This window comes from Micromys minutus, assembly GCF_963924665.1.
Source record: "Micromys minutus genome assembly, chromosome: 8".
Lineage (NCBI taxonomy): Eukaryota > Metazoa > Chordata > Mammalia > Rodentia > Muridae > Micromys > Micromys minutus.
In genome coordinates, this window is record NC_137977.1 from 21,942,343 (window position 1) to 21,960,961 (window position 18,619).

At 44.3% G+C, this 18,619-nt stretch overlaps 1 protein-coding gene and 1 pseudogene across 2 annotated transcripts in view; one reads left to right on the plus strand and one right to left on the minus strand.

Moving 5' to 3' along the window:
- Window positions 1–1,039: 1,039 nt before the first annotated feature.
- On the minus strand, window positions 1,040–3,099 carry LOC308423765 (ubiquitin-ribosomal protein eL40 fusion protein-like; annotated as a pseudogene). The gene is made up of 2 exons: window positions 3,031–3,099; window positions 1,040–1,416 (listed from the first exon to the last, which is right to left on the minus strand). The product of its transcript is annotated as a ubiquitin-ribosomal protein eL40 fusion protein-like (transcript).
- A 3,695-nt stretch (window positions 3,100–6,794) lies between these two features.
- PKD2L2 (polycystin 2 like 2, transient receptor potential cation channel) overlaps window positions 6,795–18,619 on the plus strand; it is a gene marked incomplete at both ends in the record, with an annotated part of 30,571 nt that continues 18,746 nt past the window's right edge. The window contains 5 exons of the mRNA XM_080920557.1: window positions 6,795–6,825; window positions 7,149–7,250; window positions 9,701–9,834; window positions 11,619–11,875; window positions 13,596–13,817. Coding sequence (XP_080776683.1) covers window positions 6,795–6,825; window positions 7,149–7,250; window positions 9,701–9,834; window positions 11,619–11,875; window positions 13,596–13,817 — 746 coding nt within the window. The remainder of the gene's footprint in view (window positions 6,826–7,148; window positions 7,251–9,700; window positions 9,835–11,618; window positions 11,876–13,595; window positions 13,818–18,619) is intronic.

Here is an 18,619-nt window from a genome sequence, read left to right on the forward strand (position 1 = left end):
AGTGCCTTGGCTGTAATGGGGTTTGTGAGCAGATGTTTGAAGTTATAACTTTCACATAGTAATAATTGTGACTTGGACGACACATGTACGTTGCCTGCATTATTTGTCCATTGATTTGAATTAATTTTCATATGAAAAGTTAGGAAAATTGACTTCTAGAAAGTCATTCACTTCTAAATACAACGAGACTATTTAAAGTAGTGAATTAGAATGTGTTCATTTCTGCTTTAAAAGGAAGTTTTTGATTAGAGTGGGAGATTAAGTTTAACATATTTACTTTCTTTGTCGACATTCATACTTTTAAATGAAAACAAAACAAAAAGCTTTAGGGCATTGGCAACATTAATGAAAATAAGCATTTGAACCCCAGCCAACAGCATCCTTCCACCATGCAAATAAAAAGAACGAGACAGTGTAACCTGCTCCCATGCCCTGACAAGCCATATCCCTTCCTTTCCATGGGCCTTCCCAGTTTGATTAGAACAGTTGCCCGGTTCTTTTTTTTCATTTCCAGCTTGATCTTTTATTACTGTCTCTGACTAGGAAACTGTACTCTCCTCACCCAACATGGTCCCTTCTAGTTCCATATCCGTTCCCGAAACTCTGAATCCACTCAGCACCGTCTGGACCTGGTGTTTGCCCCTGGCCCGCAGTTTGACATTCTGCTCTCTGTGTGAGTTCTGATCTGGACTCTCATTACTCGCGCGTCGTTTAGTTGTGCTAAACACAAGTCGTAAAATTGCAGCCTTCAGTTTGCTTGAAGAATACTGAGTTGGAATAGCGCATCTGGAGAGATCTGAATGCATAAGGTCATCACACAGAGGTATTGCCAAGTGGATAATGGTCAAGTTGTCTGCTCAGTGTGTCTCCATCTGTAGGACTTACGGCAGCTCCACATCCTCCATCTTAGGACCCTTTCAGGCCTTCCCTCTGCACTTTATTGACTCTTTTTTTTTTTTTTTTTTTTTTTTTTTCTGCTCCAGTCGATGGAAAGGGCCTTTATTTGGTCCCAGGGTCCCAAGCCAGGTATGGCCCAGCTTTATTTGACCTTCTTGGGGCGCAGGTTGTTGGTGTGGCCGCGTACTTCTTGCGGCAGTTGACTGCGCGGGGGTGCAGGCGTGCATAGCGCTTGCGGCAGATCATCTTGTCACAGTTGTACTTCTGGATAAGCTGACGAAGGGACGGCTCGATGATGCCACCGCGCAGTCGCAGCGCCAGGTGCAAGGTGGACTCTTTCTGGATGTTGTAGCGGGACAGGATGCGGCCATCCTCCAACTGTTTGCCCGCAAATATCAGCCTCTGCTGGTCAGGTGGGATGCCTTCCTTGTCTTGGATCTTGGCCTTGACATTTTTGATGGTGTCACTGGGCTCGATCTCAAGAGTGATGGTCTCGCCCACCAGGGTCTTCACGAAGATCTATCTGCATGTTGGCGTCTGCCGCCCGGTCCCCTCGTTGAAGAGAAAGAGCGACTCATTGTTTTCTTATTGACTCGCGGTTAGCCAGCTGAGCTTTCTGCTTGGGTCCATGAGACAGATCTCTGCAGACATCTTAGCTCATCTATAATGTGCTGGTTTTATTACTGTAATTGGGAGTATTTCCAAACTCTCCAGGTTTTGAATGTCACCCTCGTCTAGATCAGTGCCAAAAATGGTCTAAGTTTTGGGTTCTCTCTGAGGTTGTACTCTGTACTGTGGCTCTGCTCCTGGAGTCATGTCTTAACTTTATAAAAACTGCACAGCTATGCTTTTTTTGTCCATATGACAAAACGCCAATGGAGGTTCCATAGAAATAAGATTTTCTTGGCTCATGGTTTTGAAAGCTAAAGGGAACAGCATAATGCTGGCATCGGCTCAGCTCCAGGGAGGGCCCTTTGCAGGCATCACTCATGATGGATGGCAAAATCTGGAGAGAAGGGGCCAGCAAGATAGCTCAGTGGGTAAAGGTGCTTGCAGCCCAAACTGACAACCTGAGTTTCATTTCCAGAAACCACATAGTGGAGGGAGAGCGCCAAATCCCACAAGATGTCCTCTGACCACATGCAAGCCATGGCATGCAAGACGAAACACATCACACACAGAGACACACTCACACATACACATACACACACACACATACACACAAATAATAAATGTAAAACATGAGTAGGAATGAGGGAGGGAGCAAGTGACACGTCACCAGACTGGCAGCCACACAACTGTGTAGGGCAGGCTTGGAGTTTATAACAATTTTTGGAAGATTATCAAGAAACACTTTAATCATTTTGAGGGCATGTCCCCAGCTAGCCCTCACAAAATATTCTCACTAGGCCCTGCCTCCTAAAGTTTCCATAGCATCTCCCACCAGCTGAAGACTTTGTTTTCAATCCATAGACCCAGAAAGGCAAACCACATCCAAACACCAGTAATGTGCCCTCAATTCTTTGCTTTTAAACAGGGTTTCTCTGTAGCCCTAATTGTCCAAAAACTCTCTCTGTAGATTAGTCTGGTCTGGACCTCACAGAGATCCAACTGCCTCTGCCTCCCAAGTGCTGGGACTCAGACTCAAATTCTGACGTAGCACACTTCCTTGATTCTGAGGCTCAGTAAGAGCACACTCAACACTAAAGAAGAATGTCAGAACTGACAGGGGAAACCCATCAACTGAAACCACGAAAAAGTCAAGGACTGTAGGCCAGCCAAATTCCAGGGATCAAACTATATAACCAGAAATTGGCTAGGGGTGATGGCCCACTCAGTAAAATGCTTGCCTTGGGAGTATTGGGGTTCCAATGTAATCCTCAAGAGTTCAAGTAGGGATAGCAAACATGATGTACACTTTTAAGCCTTGAGTTAGGGAGGCTGAGGCAGGAAGATTCCTGGGGTTTGCTGCCAAGCCAGTCTAGCTTAATTGATGAGCTCCAGATGAGAGATTCCACCTCAAAAAAAGGTGGATACCATTCCAGAGGAAGACACCCAAAATTGTCCTCTGACATTCTCATGCATACAAGTGCAAGCACACACACACACACACACACACACACACACACACACCTGCACGCATACGCCCCTGGTGGCTGTTTTGACTGGTAGCAGAGAAAGCACCAGAATTCCCAGGCCCATGTTTCTAACTGTCAAACAAGCCTAGCAAAGAGCAGAAACGTTCCTTTCTCTGTAAATCCAGAAAATAGCCCAACATTAAGTCTTTTGCAGCCTGGCTTCAGTGTCTACCTGCTCTTGAGGCTGGGAACTGGGATGAAGGGGCTGGATGTGAAGACCCGAACCCCACAACAATCCAGGACTAAGAGGGACTATGGAAGGATAAAGGGCTTCCTGTTAACCAGGGAGTTAGGAGGAGAGAGGGGAGAAGATCTTACTTTTTCTTATAAGTCAGGACTCATTATGCAGCCCAGACTGGCCTTGGGCCCTCAGCTCTGTTCCCACATCCCGTGTGCTGGAATGAACGGGAGTGTGTACACCCCAGCCTGGCTGACCCTGGCTTTTCAGTCCGCCTCTGCACAGGGCTGCTCTTCTGGCTGCCATTGTCCCCAAGCCTCAGCTGGCAGCATCTTTGGGAGGATGGATAATTGAGCCCTACCCAGAGTTCACACCTCATTTGCTTAACCCCTCCTCCCCAGCCCCTCTCCTGACCTCCAGCACTGTACCCTCATTGTCCAGAGCTTTTGTTCTAATCAAATAAGGTGAATATTTGGATATTGGAAATAAGGAGCCAACAGCTCCTTTCATTTGCAGTCGTTTGGGAGCTTCATTAAAATATTCTATTTTCTAAAACAGGCAGTCTGGAGCCTTGGCTGAGAACAGCCTCCACTTCCACATAAAGAGAAAACTGGTTCTGTCAGAACAAGCAAAAGGTATCATGACTTAGATGAGACAGTTGTTTCTCTCTGTGTGTCAGAGAATCGGGAAATGGATACTCCGGGACTGGCTTAGCGGCTCAGGGTCATCAGGAACCATGAATCTTCTTGCTTCTCTTGCCAGATGACCTATGGCTGGTCACAGGATGTGAAGTAGCAAGAAAAGCCCTGCCACTGACTTTCCAGAGGTCCCGTCCTGTCTTATGTGGCTATCACCTTAGCTAAGCAAGAGTGGCTGCAGGAGAGGCCAAGAACTGTGGGCTTTTGCAGAGCTCCTGTGAAAAGAGGAAACCTCTCCGGAGAATGTTTGTCAGAGGGTTGAGATTTGCAGGGATCAAAGAGAGTCAGAGACTGTCCTTCAACTGTCCCATGCTGCACCAGCCCCAAATGCCAAAGTTCTAGAGCATCTCTCTTTCTCCCAGTCAGAGGACAACCTCAAGTGGAAGTCCTCAGAAACCATCCATCTTGTTTGTTAAGACAGGGTCTCCCATTGGCCTGAAGCTCCCAGCAGGCTAGGCTGACTGGACATTGAACCCCAAGGACCTACTTTCTCAGCACTGAGCTTATGAGTGTGTGCCACCTCCCCCCCCCGTTTTTTTTTTTTTTTTTTTTTTGGTTTTTTTTTTTTTTTTTTTTTTTGTCTTGCATTCCAAGAATCAAACTCAGGTCCTGACACTTGAGTAACAAGCTCCAGATGTCCTAATTCAGTTTCTGTTGTGATATGGCAGCAACCAAAATCAAATCAGAAAGTAAGATTTTTTTTTTTTAAATCCTCCAACTCCCATCACGGTCTACCAAGGAGATCAAGCTGGGAACATAATGGCACACACTCCATAGAAGAATGCAGCTTACTGCTTGTCCCTGGCTTCTGTACAGTTTGCTTCCTTGTACAACCTAGGGCCATCTGCCCACCGCAGGGTAAGCTGTTCTCCATCAGTCAGCAATCAAGAAAAATGCCCACAGACCTGCCCCCACAGACCTGCCCCCACAGGCCTGCCCCCACAGACCTGCCCCCACAGGCCTGCCCCCACAGACCTACTCCCACAGGCCTGCCCCCACAGACCTGCCCCCACAGGCCCAACTCCACAGGCCAATTTGATAAAGTCGATTCCTCAAAGGAGGATCTGAACATCACACTTGATCTGAACTAGATACCAATCCTCTTTATTTCCTCTCTCTCTCTCTCTCTCTCTCTCTCTCTTTCTCTATTCCTTCTTTTGAATAGCCTTTGAATACCCTATGTAGCTAAGAACAACTTGAACCACTGACCCTTCGGCCTCCACGTTCCAAGCACTGGGATTACAGAAGTGAATCACCACACCTGGCTCACCCATTATATTCATATTGTTATTTGAGATTTCATTAGGAAAACAGATGATCTCTGCAGGGAAGGTTGACTTTCGTAACTGTGCTGAAGTTCTCAGTCAGCAAGAATGGACTAGACTCCAGCCTGGGGGGGCTCTTCCCTCTCATGCCCCTTAAATACCCAGTGTCTTTGGGGGGGTATTCTGTCTCATTTGAAATAAAAAACAAACAAAAAACCCCTCTGATACTGTTTTGGGCTGACAGAAGAAAAGCAAATGGTGGAATTGAGCTACGCCATGCTTTCAAAAGAAGGCAGAAAACACACGCAAGAGTTTCCTAAAAACACAACTCATAAAGTCAAGACTGCAGCAGTCAACAAGCCTTTAAGAAGACCATTACATTAGTCATACAACCATGGCATAAAACAAAAGTGGTCACATCTGCTCAATGGGAAATCTCCAGCATCTCCATTAAACAACACAGGCAGGTCACATAAATATGGTTGCTAGGAAAGGTGTTTATAATATATGATGGCTACTCTTGGTTATTGACAACATCTGGAGTTAACTAAGAATCCCAAGCCAATAGGGACAACTGTGGGAGATTTTTACTTAATTGGATCATTTGAAGTCTAAAGGCCCACCTTAAATCGGGCCCACACCTTCTCACAGCTGCCAATGAAAAGAGAAAGTTGCTTTTTTCCTACCTCGCCCTTGCTCTCGCTTCCTTGGCATTAGAGACTACATCTCTGGGATTCCAACATACTGAAGAAAAAACGAGGCATCCAGTCTAACAGACTGAACAACTGCTGACTCTTGGACATTGGGAAACAGCCATCCTTGAAGTAGCTGGACCACAACCTGTAAGTCACTCTAAAATATTCCTTTTTATATTAGATCAGTTCTGCCCTTAATGTTCCCCTAGAGACCCCAACGTACGATGTATACTTTAAAATTTTTCCATTTTGTTCTAAAGTGTCACCTTCTCATGCTCCACCTCCTGATCATTTTACATCTCATTGCAGGCTGTTAAATTTTTCATTTACAACTTGCCAGATCATATCATGAATAAACAAAACCACATCTATGCATCTGGGTATGGATAAGTTTTTGAATCCACATGCGGGTGTATTTAATAAGTGAATTGTGAGAACACTGAAGATGTGTAACTCGAGCTCAGCAAGTTTGTTTTTTTAGGCCAGAGTTCCACATAATAATCCGGACCCTCCAAGTGTTCATTTCCTAAAGGCTTCTATAACAGAATTGAACCTCCATGAGCGTCAACGTGTGGGGGGGGGGGGGAGAAGGAGATACTGTTAACTTATTTCTATTAAGTCAACAAGGCAAAAGGGAGGGCTGACTACGTTTTTTTGGTCACTCATTTTAATACTGTAGGTGGTGACACTTATCTTCTTTTTTGCATCCAGAAAAGTGAGCTGTAAATAAACCCCCCAGGAGGTGAAGAGCGACCCTAGGCGGTGCCTTGTTCCCACAGGCGCACTAGCCTTCTGCTAGGGAACCCCGCTCACGCTGAACGGGTGCAGTTGCGGGTTCGCGCACTGCTGCACTACTGCGCAGGCGCAGGTCCAGGGCTAGGGCGGAACGGGCAGAGCAGAACCGGCCGTCTGTCCTGTCCGCGATGTCAGAGGCGACTTGGTGGTACCGAGGAGGTGAGGGTGGGTACGCTTAGAGGATAGGTAGCCTAGGGCCCATCGGTAAATCCAGGTACCCAGATACCCAGGAAGGAGCTCTGACCCCATACCCGCGCTCCTTGAGGGTTGCCAGCCCTACCGCCTAAGCGAAGTCCAGAGGAGAGAAGACTCCTCTGGCTGGTTTGTCACCTCCGTGGGTGTGGGTTGCTTGAGGGAGTCTCGCTCTTGAGCGCTACATCTGGATCCAGAGCCTACTAAAACCAGTCATGGTTTTCCCATCTTAAGTAACTTATATACCTTATAATTACCCATGAAGAAAACGCTTGTTTTACATCTCACAGGGACTTCAAAACATGACCTGCATTACAGAAGGGAAGCAGAGGTTAACACCACACTTGAGGAGTTGTTACTCTACTTTATTTTTTTAATTAATCTATGCATATGTAAGTACACAGATGCAGGTAAAAACGCTGGTTGAACTAGTAGTTAAAAACTCAATGACAAACTTTAGAGATCGATATGACAAATTTTGAAGATTATCTTACGATTGACTCAATTTCCAATTTTTATGGGGTACAACTAAGCCAAAGATGTAATAGAAAGCTTCCAAAATCAACACTGACTGAATATTATTATTTTAATTTGGAGACTCAATTTAAAACATAATCCCCTGGGCTGACGATTGGATTACATTTGTTTCAGAACCATAGAGATATATTGGTTTGGTCCCAGAAATAAAAAGCACACACTGGAGCCAACATAAAGTTTGGGGATGGCCCCAAGCTTCATGGTTTTCAGTCATGTGCTGCACAGTCAGTAATAAAGTTCATTTGTGCTGAGTAGATAAAGGGGCGTGTTTGAGGAGGGCAGAGAGACCTTTGTGATTCCCCCACCCCTTCCAGTGGGTCCTTGGCATGGACTTAGCATGTAAAAAGCTTATTATCGCTTTATATTTTAACTGCCCCATGTGTGTAGCTAGAAGCTAGCATCTAGCATACAGGACTTCTCTCCAGAGTGCAGTTGTGTATACCAGTTACAGTCGATTGGTATCGCAGGGGTAGGAGATAAAAGGCAGCTGCAGCCGGCTTGATAAGGTGTCCTAGGCTGGTTTCTAAAAAAGCTTAGTTCTAGAGATAACTCGAACACGTGCTCATCACCAAGCAGTTTAGATAGAAAACTCGAACCAAAGGATTACTTATAATTCCACCAGAGATTTCTGAATACTCAACAACAACAACAACAAAAATCAGCCTACATCTACAGTAAGGGGATTCATTAGCTGCTGTAAAATATGCAGCGAAGGGGCTGGAGAGACACCTCGGCACTGAAGAACAACGCTGGCTGCTCTCCCAGAGGACCTGGGTTCAGTTCCCAGCAACCACATGACTGCTTACACCTGTGTGTCACTCCAGTTCCTGGGCTTCTGACACCCTCGCACAGACGTGCAGGCAGACTGCCAGTGCACATGAAATAAAGCATATGCAGCGACATCCACGCTGTACACAGTGGTGGCAGGCGGAGGACACCTTGGTTTCCACTTCCATCATGCGCATCTCCGCTTGTCACGCTTGATGATTTGAGGCTTTTCCCTCTGATCTCACTGGCACCACATACTTTTTGTATTTTATTTAACTGGGGAGTTCTGGGGGAAAAAACAAATTATAAAAGGAGAGAAAGAAATACTATAGGCTAACTTTTAAAAAACAGTTTTGCTATGTTCCAAAGCATAGGTTTAAATGTTTTCTATGTTTGGCTGGAAAAAAACTCAGTCTGTAAAGTGTTTTCCACACAAACATGAAAACCCAAGTCTGATTCCCAGAACCCGTGGAGAAAAGCAGAGTGTGGTGACGCCTGTCATCCCAGGTGACGTCTGTCATCCCAGGCCTGGGGAGGGACAGCAGGCAGACGGGACTTGCTGTCCGGCCAGCCTAGCCTACTTTGAAAGCTTACGGAAAGTCCTGTTTCAAAAATGAAATCAAGGTAGATGGCCTCCTGATATTGATCTCTTGCATTCACATGCACAAGCACACAAACACACGCGCACGCACACACACAAACATGCATACACATGCATGCACACCACACCGCACCACTCGTTCTATAAATAGGACACAACCATGCAGTAAGATAGTACCCTTCTGATGAAATCTATAACCCTTCTCTGGCTGAATTTAAGGTCCACATTCTTGACCACTCGCTATATGATATTTCCTATTAATAGAGAAAATTCAAACAGTAGAATCCTGGCTGTAACTGACCTCAGTTAAAAATGTATTATCTGTGCACTTGTGTGTGACAGAGGGAGCCGTACATGGGCAGTGAGAACGAGGTCGTGTGCTTCTCTTGTCCTGTTGCCATTGCATGCCAAGTTAAATGTTGAGCCATCTCACTGGCCCCAATTTGACTTCAGTTTTTAAAGAGAATATTAAATGTGTGTGTGTGTGTGTGTGTGTGTGCGCGCGCGCGTGCACGCCGCACACACATGTGCGTAAAATGGAGAATTCATGTCTAGCTTTAGTACAAGGACTGAAGGAAAGTTCTAAGTAATTTGTATGTTTCTGGCTTTAGTGATTAGATGCAACAGGGATGCTGAAAGGGCTCAGCAGATAAAGGTGCTTGCTGCCAAACCTGATGGCCTGAGTTTGGTCCCTGGAACTCAGACAAGGAAAGGCGAGAACAAGCGCCCACAAGCTGACCTTTGACCTTCATATTTGTACCCTGACACGTGTGCAGCCATGCATACATATGCACACACACACACACACACACACACAAAAGATAAATGTAAAAACCACTCAGACAATGCTTATTTTTAAGCTGGGGAAATTAATATTTTTGAACACTGCTGAAGTGGGATTTTAAGTTACTATTTTAAACCAATTGTTCTCCTTAGTGACTTTTGGGATGGTCAACCCACATATGTATTACCTAAACAAAGTCATGTCATCTCTCTTTGTGGACACTTCCCTACCCAATGACGAAAGTAGCAGCTTCAGGTCCATTCGGAGCATAACCGAGTTTTGGAAGGTAAGACGGGTGGCCTGATGAAGTAGCCTTAGATAGCCTATTAGCCAGTGGTTGGGCTAGCTCATGCTACAGTGCTTGCCTAGTAAGTGAAAGGACCTGGGTTGGAGCCCCAGCTATGGGGGATAAAAAATTCACAGACCATAACCCTCGCCACACACAGAAAATGCTCAGGAAAGATTTATTAAGGGAATTAATAAAATTGAGTTATTTTTTATTAGAAGGTTGATCAATAGTATTTATTGTGAATATGTTCACAATGTGATGCTGTTTTCATAAGATGTATTATATATGAGTACTCTGTAGCTGTCTTTAGACACACCAGAAGAGGGCACTGGATCTCTTTACAGATGGTTGTGAGCCACCATGTGGTTGCTGGGATTTGAACTCAGGACCTCTGGAAGAGCAGTCAGTGCCCTTAACCACTGAGCCATCTCTCCGGTCCAATGCTATTTATAACTTCAATTTTTTTTGATAGTTTTCCAAATATTCCTACTTCCCTTAGAAAACACGACATTTGTTATGTGAGTGCTGAAGCCAGTCTTGACTGTGTAAATACAGTCCACATGAGGGACAGTCTTACAAATTGCTCATTTGCCAGAACAGATAATAGTCACAATTTATGTATGCAGTGTATAGTAAAAGAAAGCAATGTGTGGTATGACTTAATCCCACGAGAGAGGTTCCTTCAGCAGTGGAATAGGCCAGTTGTCTGTTAGGCATAGCACAGGATACCCAGAAGGAAGAGTAACCGACAAGCAGCAGCTGCTGTCTCCCATGTCACATCCCATGTAAGGGATGAGGCAGTGAGGGAAGGCTCTCCAGAAGTGATGGCACTGTGGGTCAATAAAGAAAAAAGTATCCTTCAGTCAGTGGTGGCCCACACCTTTAACCCCAGCACTCCACAGGCAGATCTCTGTGAGGCCAGCCTGGTCTACAGAGGGAGTTCTAGGACTGCAGGGGGCTACACAGAGAAACCCTGTCTTGAAAAAAGAAAGAAAAAGTTATCCTAAGAATAGGGAACTATACGTGCTGTGTGCATCTGTGTGGGACTGAATTTTCGAGGTGAGCATAGAGAAGGAGAAAGTCTGGACAGAGATCACAGCACAGTTACCACACTGGGAAGTTGAAATTTACTAAAAAGACAGTTGTCTTTGGGAGTGTGGGCTGAGATGGTGGCTAACTTAGGTACACAGAGTGGCAGTTAGGTTAGCAGAGCAGACCCTTAGATGTCCCTGTGGCCATGTTTTTTCTGAGAGGGTTCATTGCCAGGGAAGACCTACCCTGAATTGGGCAGCACCGTGTACAGATTGGTGGGGTGGAGAGAGAAGGAACACAGCACATGCTCCCCACGGCAGGACCGCTGTCCTCTGAGCTGCCCTTTGTGCTGCACCGTTCCTGCTAAGGCAGTCTGAAGCTTAACGGAAATCGTCCCTCCCTTCAGGTGTTTTGACTGGTATTCTGTCACAGTGACATGAAAAATTTAGTTAAGAGGTCAAATGTAAGATAAGGTCCAAGTGGCCCTAAGTCACTGGCCTCGTAAGAAACGAGGGTTACAAGTTGTCCTTTCTCCTTTAACTGTGCTATGTGGCTGGTGGCAAAGATGAGAGATGGGGACCTTGGGTCCTGGGCTTGGGATCACTTAGATTAGGACCAGGACAAAGCGAGGGGTAGCAGCCACCGGAGCCTTCGACTTGGTCGATACTTAGACTCAGGATCACATGTGTGAATACAGTTTCTGCTGTCAGGAAGGTTCCCCCCCCCATGACCCTTGCCTTTCTCTGAAGTTCATGGAAGGACCCCTCCTGGAAGGCTTGTACTGGGACTCATGGTACAGTAACAAACAGCCAAGCAACATGGAGAACAGCAGCCGCATCTACTACGAGAACATTCTTCTCGGAGTCCCCAGAGTACGGCAGCTGCGAGTCAGAAACAATACTTGCAAGATCTACCCAGCCCTTCGGCCCCTGGTCAGCGACTGTTACGGCAAATACACAGCCGAAAGCGAAGACTTCTCTGATTTTGGCCTCAAACGTCATCCAGAGTGAGCAATATTCAATTAGTAGCTTTTTCTAGCAACTGCCTTTGTATCTTTACAACATTTGTGTGTGTGTGTGTCTGTTTGTCTGTCTGTCTTCCAGCTATAGTAACAGCTGGGAGCTGTACGTAGTATGGGAAGAAGCCCTGACAATGGCAGCACTTACAGTGTCAGAGCGACCCTGTTTGATGGAGGAGTGGGAGTGTCGATGTGGCATGTGAAATGAATAGTTATAGTGGACGCAGGGACAGTGGGGCATCAGTCGTGCGTGTGCACACGCGTGCTTGCCCACGGGAGGCTAGGTATCAACATCAGGTCTGTTTAAATCTCTTCAGGATTACTGATTCATGGCCCCACGGCTGGCTTTTATGCAGGTTCTGGGGACTTGATCTCTGGTCCTTGTGCTTGTAGGCATCTCCCTAGCCCCCAAACAACAAAGCTTTCTCTTTTGGTAGCTTTTCTAGCTGTGGCCTAAAGCTCTGTAGGCTCCGGGGGTGTCTGAGGAGCTTCTCGACCATCCCCCCTCACTGCCCCCAAGTAAAGCCTGTGGCTTCAGTACTAAAAGGGGCCATCATACTCTTTGGTTGTATTGGACGATGCCTCCCGAAGGTGCTGTCGGGAGTTACCTTTTATTTCTGTGCTAAGATGCCCAAACGACTTACAGAAGTTTGTTTGCAGCTGCAGCAGGTTAGAGCCCGTGGCTCTTGTGGCTGGGGAGTGCAGACCCACCACCTTACACTGAGATGTGAAAGGCCAAAGCTGCTGGCACCACCTCCTCTAGACAAGGATGTTGTTGAGATCAGCACTGTTTACCCTTTTGAGGCCAGGTGTCCTATGGGAGTCATGGCCATAGGACAGGGTCAGCCTTTTTGTATTTACCATTTATTAGTTATTTAGATGTTTTTCTGTTCATCATGCTCCCTAGAAACAGCTATGCTTTCTTTTAGTTACTTTTGGGACTATGAGCTTCTGTTTCTAAATAATATCCTGCTAGTGTTGTGAGTTTACAACTGTGCTTTCCTGTCCTGGCCAGTGATCTGTTAGTGTAGCTCTCTCCTGCCACCTCCTGTACATTTAACCTGTCCTTAGCCTCAGCTGTACCTGGTGGCTTTTAACCATGAGTCTGGAATTCCCTTAAATGTCCTCCCCCCCCACCTCCGGGATCATTACTTTGTTGTCTTATTCTTCATATGAGTTTTGGGGGGTTTACTTTAATTTTACTGTTCAGGATATTGTTGTATATAATAACCCAGGCTGGCTGAGTTTAGGGCATTTTTGAGGCCTTACATAATTTTTATGAAGGTTATACATTCATAAATGTAATGACACACCTTTCAGATATGTTTGGAGAAAACCGAATAGGGAGACTGGAGGTATTTCTCGTTTGGCTTTCTTGTAATTATTATAAATTAAAAGCCAGAAAGATGGAGAAATTTTAACATTTTTTTAAAAATTAAATATATATGTGTGTACATGTGTGTGTGTGTGTCTGTGTGTGTGTGTGTGTGTGTCTTTGTGAACACAGGCACACATGAACCATAAAAGTACCACAAAACCATTGGATGAGTTCATTGCCCACGACAAGTACTAAAACATGCTGGGCCATGGCCCTTAAACTAACTCAGTGTCTAGGCTACTTTTGAACTTTCTATTTCAACTGTTTTAAATTGGTTACCTTAAATTCTTGGGCTGCTTTCTCATCTCCTGTTTCTTTGATGCCCTACAGATGGAAGCACTCGGCTTCGTCCCTCGGCGCCCCGTGGCATTGGGGGTTTGTAGGCGTTTACAGAGACGGAGGATATATGATCACATTATCAAAATCAAAAGCTGAGACCAAAGCCAAATTTGCCGACCTTCGGCTGAACAACTGGATTAGCAGAGGGACCCGGGCTGTTTTTATTGACTTTTCCTTGTACAATGCTAATGTGAACCTGTTTTGCATCGTCAGGTGAGTGGCTCACTTAGGAAGCTGAATTTTTAAAGGACCCAAAGCCTTTCCTGATGGTTATAGGTCCTGCACAGCTGTGCCGAGGTCAATGTCATGGCTCTAAGATGGATATGACGTCCTTCTGACACTGATGCAGAGAATGAAGCAACATGACACTCATCGTTTGTAATTTCAGGGCGTGTTTAGAAACACGAGTCTCGTGTTTGTCCTTGCTCAGGTTACACCATAGTGCCAGGTGTGCAGGTCAGAGGATAGTGTTGGGTCCCCCCACCATGGCAAAATCAATCTCTAACCATCCAGTGTCTGGGAATCCACTTAGGAACTTCTGGGCTCCTCCAAGGACTTGGGTCACTTCTCCAGCTCTGCCCTTTGTAGCACACACCTTGTCTTCTAGGCTCCAGCTGCCTGTTCTCCACTGCTGCTGCTGTTCTTGGTGGTCATCTCATGGCACTGGCATCTCCAAAACACTACTGTCAGTCCTGGGGCACTAATTGCAACTGAGGCTGCACCTTCACCAATGGCCTTCCATGGCCTCTCACAGTGCCGAGACTCAGCTGCTCTCCATGACCCCTTCATCCCTTCAAAACCAGTGCACCTGGGTGACTCTTACACATTACCAAGTCCAGCCACAGCACAAGGAACAACCTTGGCTATCTCTGGAACACATCCTCTTTGTGCTCTCAGAAAACAGTCCCCAGAAGATTTCACCTCAATGATGCTGGTCTCTTCTTAATCACCACCAATCTCCCAGCTCCAGCTGACCAGCATCAATAGTCCCAGTAATGCAAAGGTTTTGCTTTAGTAGTTCTGGTATCTTGTTAATCACAGCTGAATCTTCAGCTTCAGCTAACCAAAACCACAGAATCTTCACAATCAAAACAGCAACAGCCCTGATAAGAGTCTTTAATCTTCCCTCTGAAATTTCACAAGCCAGGCCTCCATCGTTGCACTGTTCTCAACATCACCTTCCAGGCTCCTACAGAACATCCCACAGAGCTCTTAATATCGAAATGGCTCTTCTAGCTTGAAGTCCCAAAGTCTTTCCACAGTCCTCCCCAAAACATGGTCAGGTTGTCACTTTATTAATTAATAGACTAATAACACAGCCTCTGAGCACTTAACAGACTAGTAACTCAGCCAACGAGCACTTAACAGACTAGTAACAGTCTCTGAGCACTTAAGACTAGTAACACAGCCTTTGAGCATGTATCTTCCACTTCGTCGTTCTTGCTTTTCCCTCAGGAAATGGAAACTTTCCTAACATTCACCCCTTTTGATGTTCCTGATCATGGTAAAGTAGACCATACAACCATTTCTGTGTCCTAAATATGCTAGAAACACTGGTGCATTCCTTACATCACAGGAAGAACTCTCATAATGACATTAAGTCCAAGTTTCTTGTCCCAACTTTTATGTTTATGCCATTAAACAGAGAAATTAACAGATTATCTCTCTCACACACACAAGCATACACACAAGTGTACATACACAGAAGCACACATACACACACACCACATACTCCCTCATGTACTCAAGAATGCGCTAACATACACACACACACACACACACTCACTCACACACACTCACTCATTCACACTTGCCTTCACCATACGATACCTTTGTCTTTACTAGATTCAGCCCCTTTAGACTCCAGAATCGTGATCCAAAACAAATTACTTTTCTTTATAACAAATAACAAACCCAGCAGGCTGTAAACCCATTAACTGCTGTGTCCTTCAGTAATGGTATCAAAGCTTACTGTCTCCCACACAGCTTCCTTAATTTTTCTCCTTTGGGCCACTTTGTGCCCAAGACATTTTACCTGAACCCAGGTCCATGGATATATTTTTTAAAAATACAAGTCAAACATTGCTGATATTAAATTATAAAATAGGCTGTACAACAATTCTTGAATGCAGTAATGAAGTCTCAGCATAGGATGCAGAGCTCTACATTGAGTTTGAGTTGACTGATATTTTGGTTTTATAATTGTCAATGCTTCACATAAATAGTACCAGATGGCAGAGGTATGTTCAGAGCCGTAACAGAAATTGTTGAAAATTCTGTCCTAATCCCAAGCCAAAACTCGTTATTTTTAAATGACTCAAGTCCACCAAACAGCATTTTTTTTCTTTCTTATTTTCCCATTTGAGACAGGGTCTCACTATGTAGACCAGGCTGGCCTTGAACTCACAGATACCCCTACCTCTGCCCTTCAGGAGCTCAGATTCAAAGTGTGCACCACCACATCTGGCTGCAAACAGCAGTTAAGTCAGATGTATAATTCTGAGATCTATTGCTGAGATACTCCCATGCACAGAAACAACTGTGGAGTAACATTGAGTCTGTCTCCCGTTATGGATCGTCCCATTTCTCTAGGAGCAGAAAACACTGCATGTACAGCAAAAACAATGGCATCCCGGCTGTAGTCGGGAGAGTGAGTCAGTTGTGTGAGGCAGTACGCACTGGTGCTGTGCTCAGTGCCTTGCTGTGTGTTCGGAACGTAGGCTGCAGGGAAGCCATGCAGTGCCGATGGGCACAGCCAAAACCAGGTCTGATTCATCACACATAATTTAAGTTTTAGTCATGGTACATTTGGAAATGTATTACTGTTGCTCTGTGTGTTTGTGTGTGTCTGTGTGTCTGTCTCCTGAATTTAGTTTAAGAAGTGATGGTCAAGCTGAGCACGGTTGTACATGTCTTTAATCCCAGCCGTCCAGAGGCAGAGATAGGTCTCTTTGAATTTGAGGTCAGCCTGGTCCACATAGTGAGTTCCCAGACAAGCCAGTACTGTGAAGACTGTCTCAAAAAAAAAAAAAAAAATGTAGTGTTGAGCACTGCTTTTTATCTGTTTACTTCTTCATTTCACTGTTTGTGAACCTAAGAATTATGCTGTCTCCCCCTTTGTCTGCTGCTCTGAACACACGCTTCGTTCTCTTACCCAGTGTGAGCACGCACTGCGCACACAAGAGGAAACAGATCTGTTGCTGGGTTGATTCTGGTTGGTTGCACTTTCCTTCAGTGCCAATATGTTCTGCTCATATCGTCAGGTGGGAACACAGCTGGATTGTTCTCACTGTCATATTGTGGTAAAAATGCTGCCTCCCTAAATCACTGCCTGTTCCTAATTGCCAAAAATTGAAGAGAAACTGGAACGGCAGTGAACAACTTCAAAATCTTCCATGTGTATATATAGGTATATATATATGTAATATATATACCTATATATAATATATATACCTATATATAATATATATACCTATATATATTAATATATACCTATATATAATATATATAATTTCAGACAGCTGATGAATAAAATAAGTCACTATGGAAACCATAAATGTCAGGGATGAGCTTGTGCATGGTCATTAAGTCATTTTGCTGCCGTATTACATTTATTAAGGACATGCTCCACACCATGACATGTGTCAAGGACAGAGGACACTCTATGGGAGTTGGCTCTTTCCATCATGTGCAGGTCAGTCCCTGAACTGATTGCCCGGCTTGGAGGCAAGCCTGAACCATCCAACTGATGACCATCTTGTTTCTTTTTCCTTTGTGTACATATTGATTTTATTGTAACAAAGTAACTTGTACACTTTATTTAGAATGAACATCTTTTCCTTCCAGTGAAAGCAAAAAAAAAAAAAAAAAAAAAAAAAAAAAAAAAAAAAAAAAAAGCTAAAAGAAAAAAAGATAAAGTTAGAGAATGCCAACTCCAAATAAAACCCCCCCAGGTTCTGCTGATTGTCTGATGATGTGGCACAGCTCATGCCATCAGAATTTTATTTTAAAAGTGTCACCTTAAGCTGCAAGGATGTCTGGGTTTTTTCAAGTTTGACAAATTTTATTGTAATTTTAGTAAAGACATTCCCCACTCAGACTTGACCTCCGGTTAATTTGTTATTGTTACTGGGGTCAAGTAAAGAATATGCAGGAGAGGTGTTATTTCAACAAACAGTAAAATGGACAAATAGTTTGCAGACATGAAAGTTAATGTATGTATCTTGATAGACTTAAATCTTGTGTGTACATTTCTATCACTTTACTTGGGGCTTGTTAAGTAAACTAAAATGAAGTGAATGGAGTGTTAGGAATATCTCAGGCTGCTTCTTGGAAGTCATTACATTAAAACCTGCCTAAGTGAATAATCACCACCCACGAAACTCGCCAAAGCGGCCCCCAAACTTAACATTGTAATTTCCAAGGACGTTTTATCATTTCTTTTGTCTATAACTATTAAAGATGCATTAACTGTCACATGATATACTTAGAATAAGTGTGCATCGACTCAAAATAAGCCATGCAGCCATACAAATAAGAAATCGTGTGGATTCAATTCAAACGAATTCTAGTAAGTTAGTAACTTAAATGCTTCAAAAGTCACAGAGGTGCTGCCACCTCTGTCTTTGTACAATGTTAGACCTTTTTCCTTTTTTGGCATTTAAACCTTTTTTAAAAAGCCAGCCAAATACTTAAGCAGTGTATACACTGATATTTTTGGTGTTCTTTAAAAGAAACAGCTTCCTTATGCTTTGCATCAGGTTCTGGTGGAAGTGCTTACAGAACGAGATTGGAAACCAGGAGAAGCACGTTGCAAATACTGACTTACTTTGGTAGCAAATAGTGTCCTTTGAAGAACCCTGAACAGAGACACACTCCAGTAAAGTGGGCTAGTTATAGTACTCAGTGCTTCATATGGGAATTTTTTTTTTTTTTTTTTTTTTTTTTTTTTTTTTTTTGTATTTGATAACGTCTCAGTTTAATTTACAATCCTTACTGACATACATCCATATAAA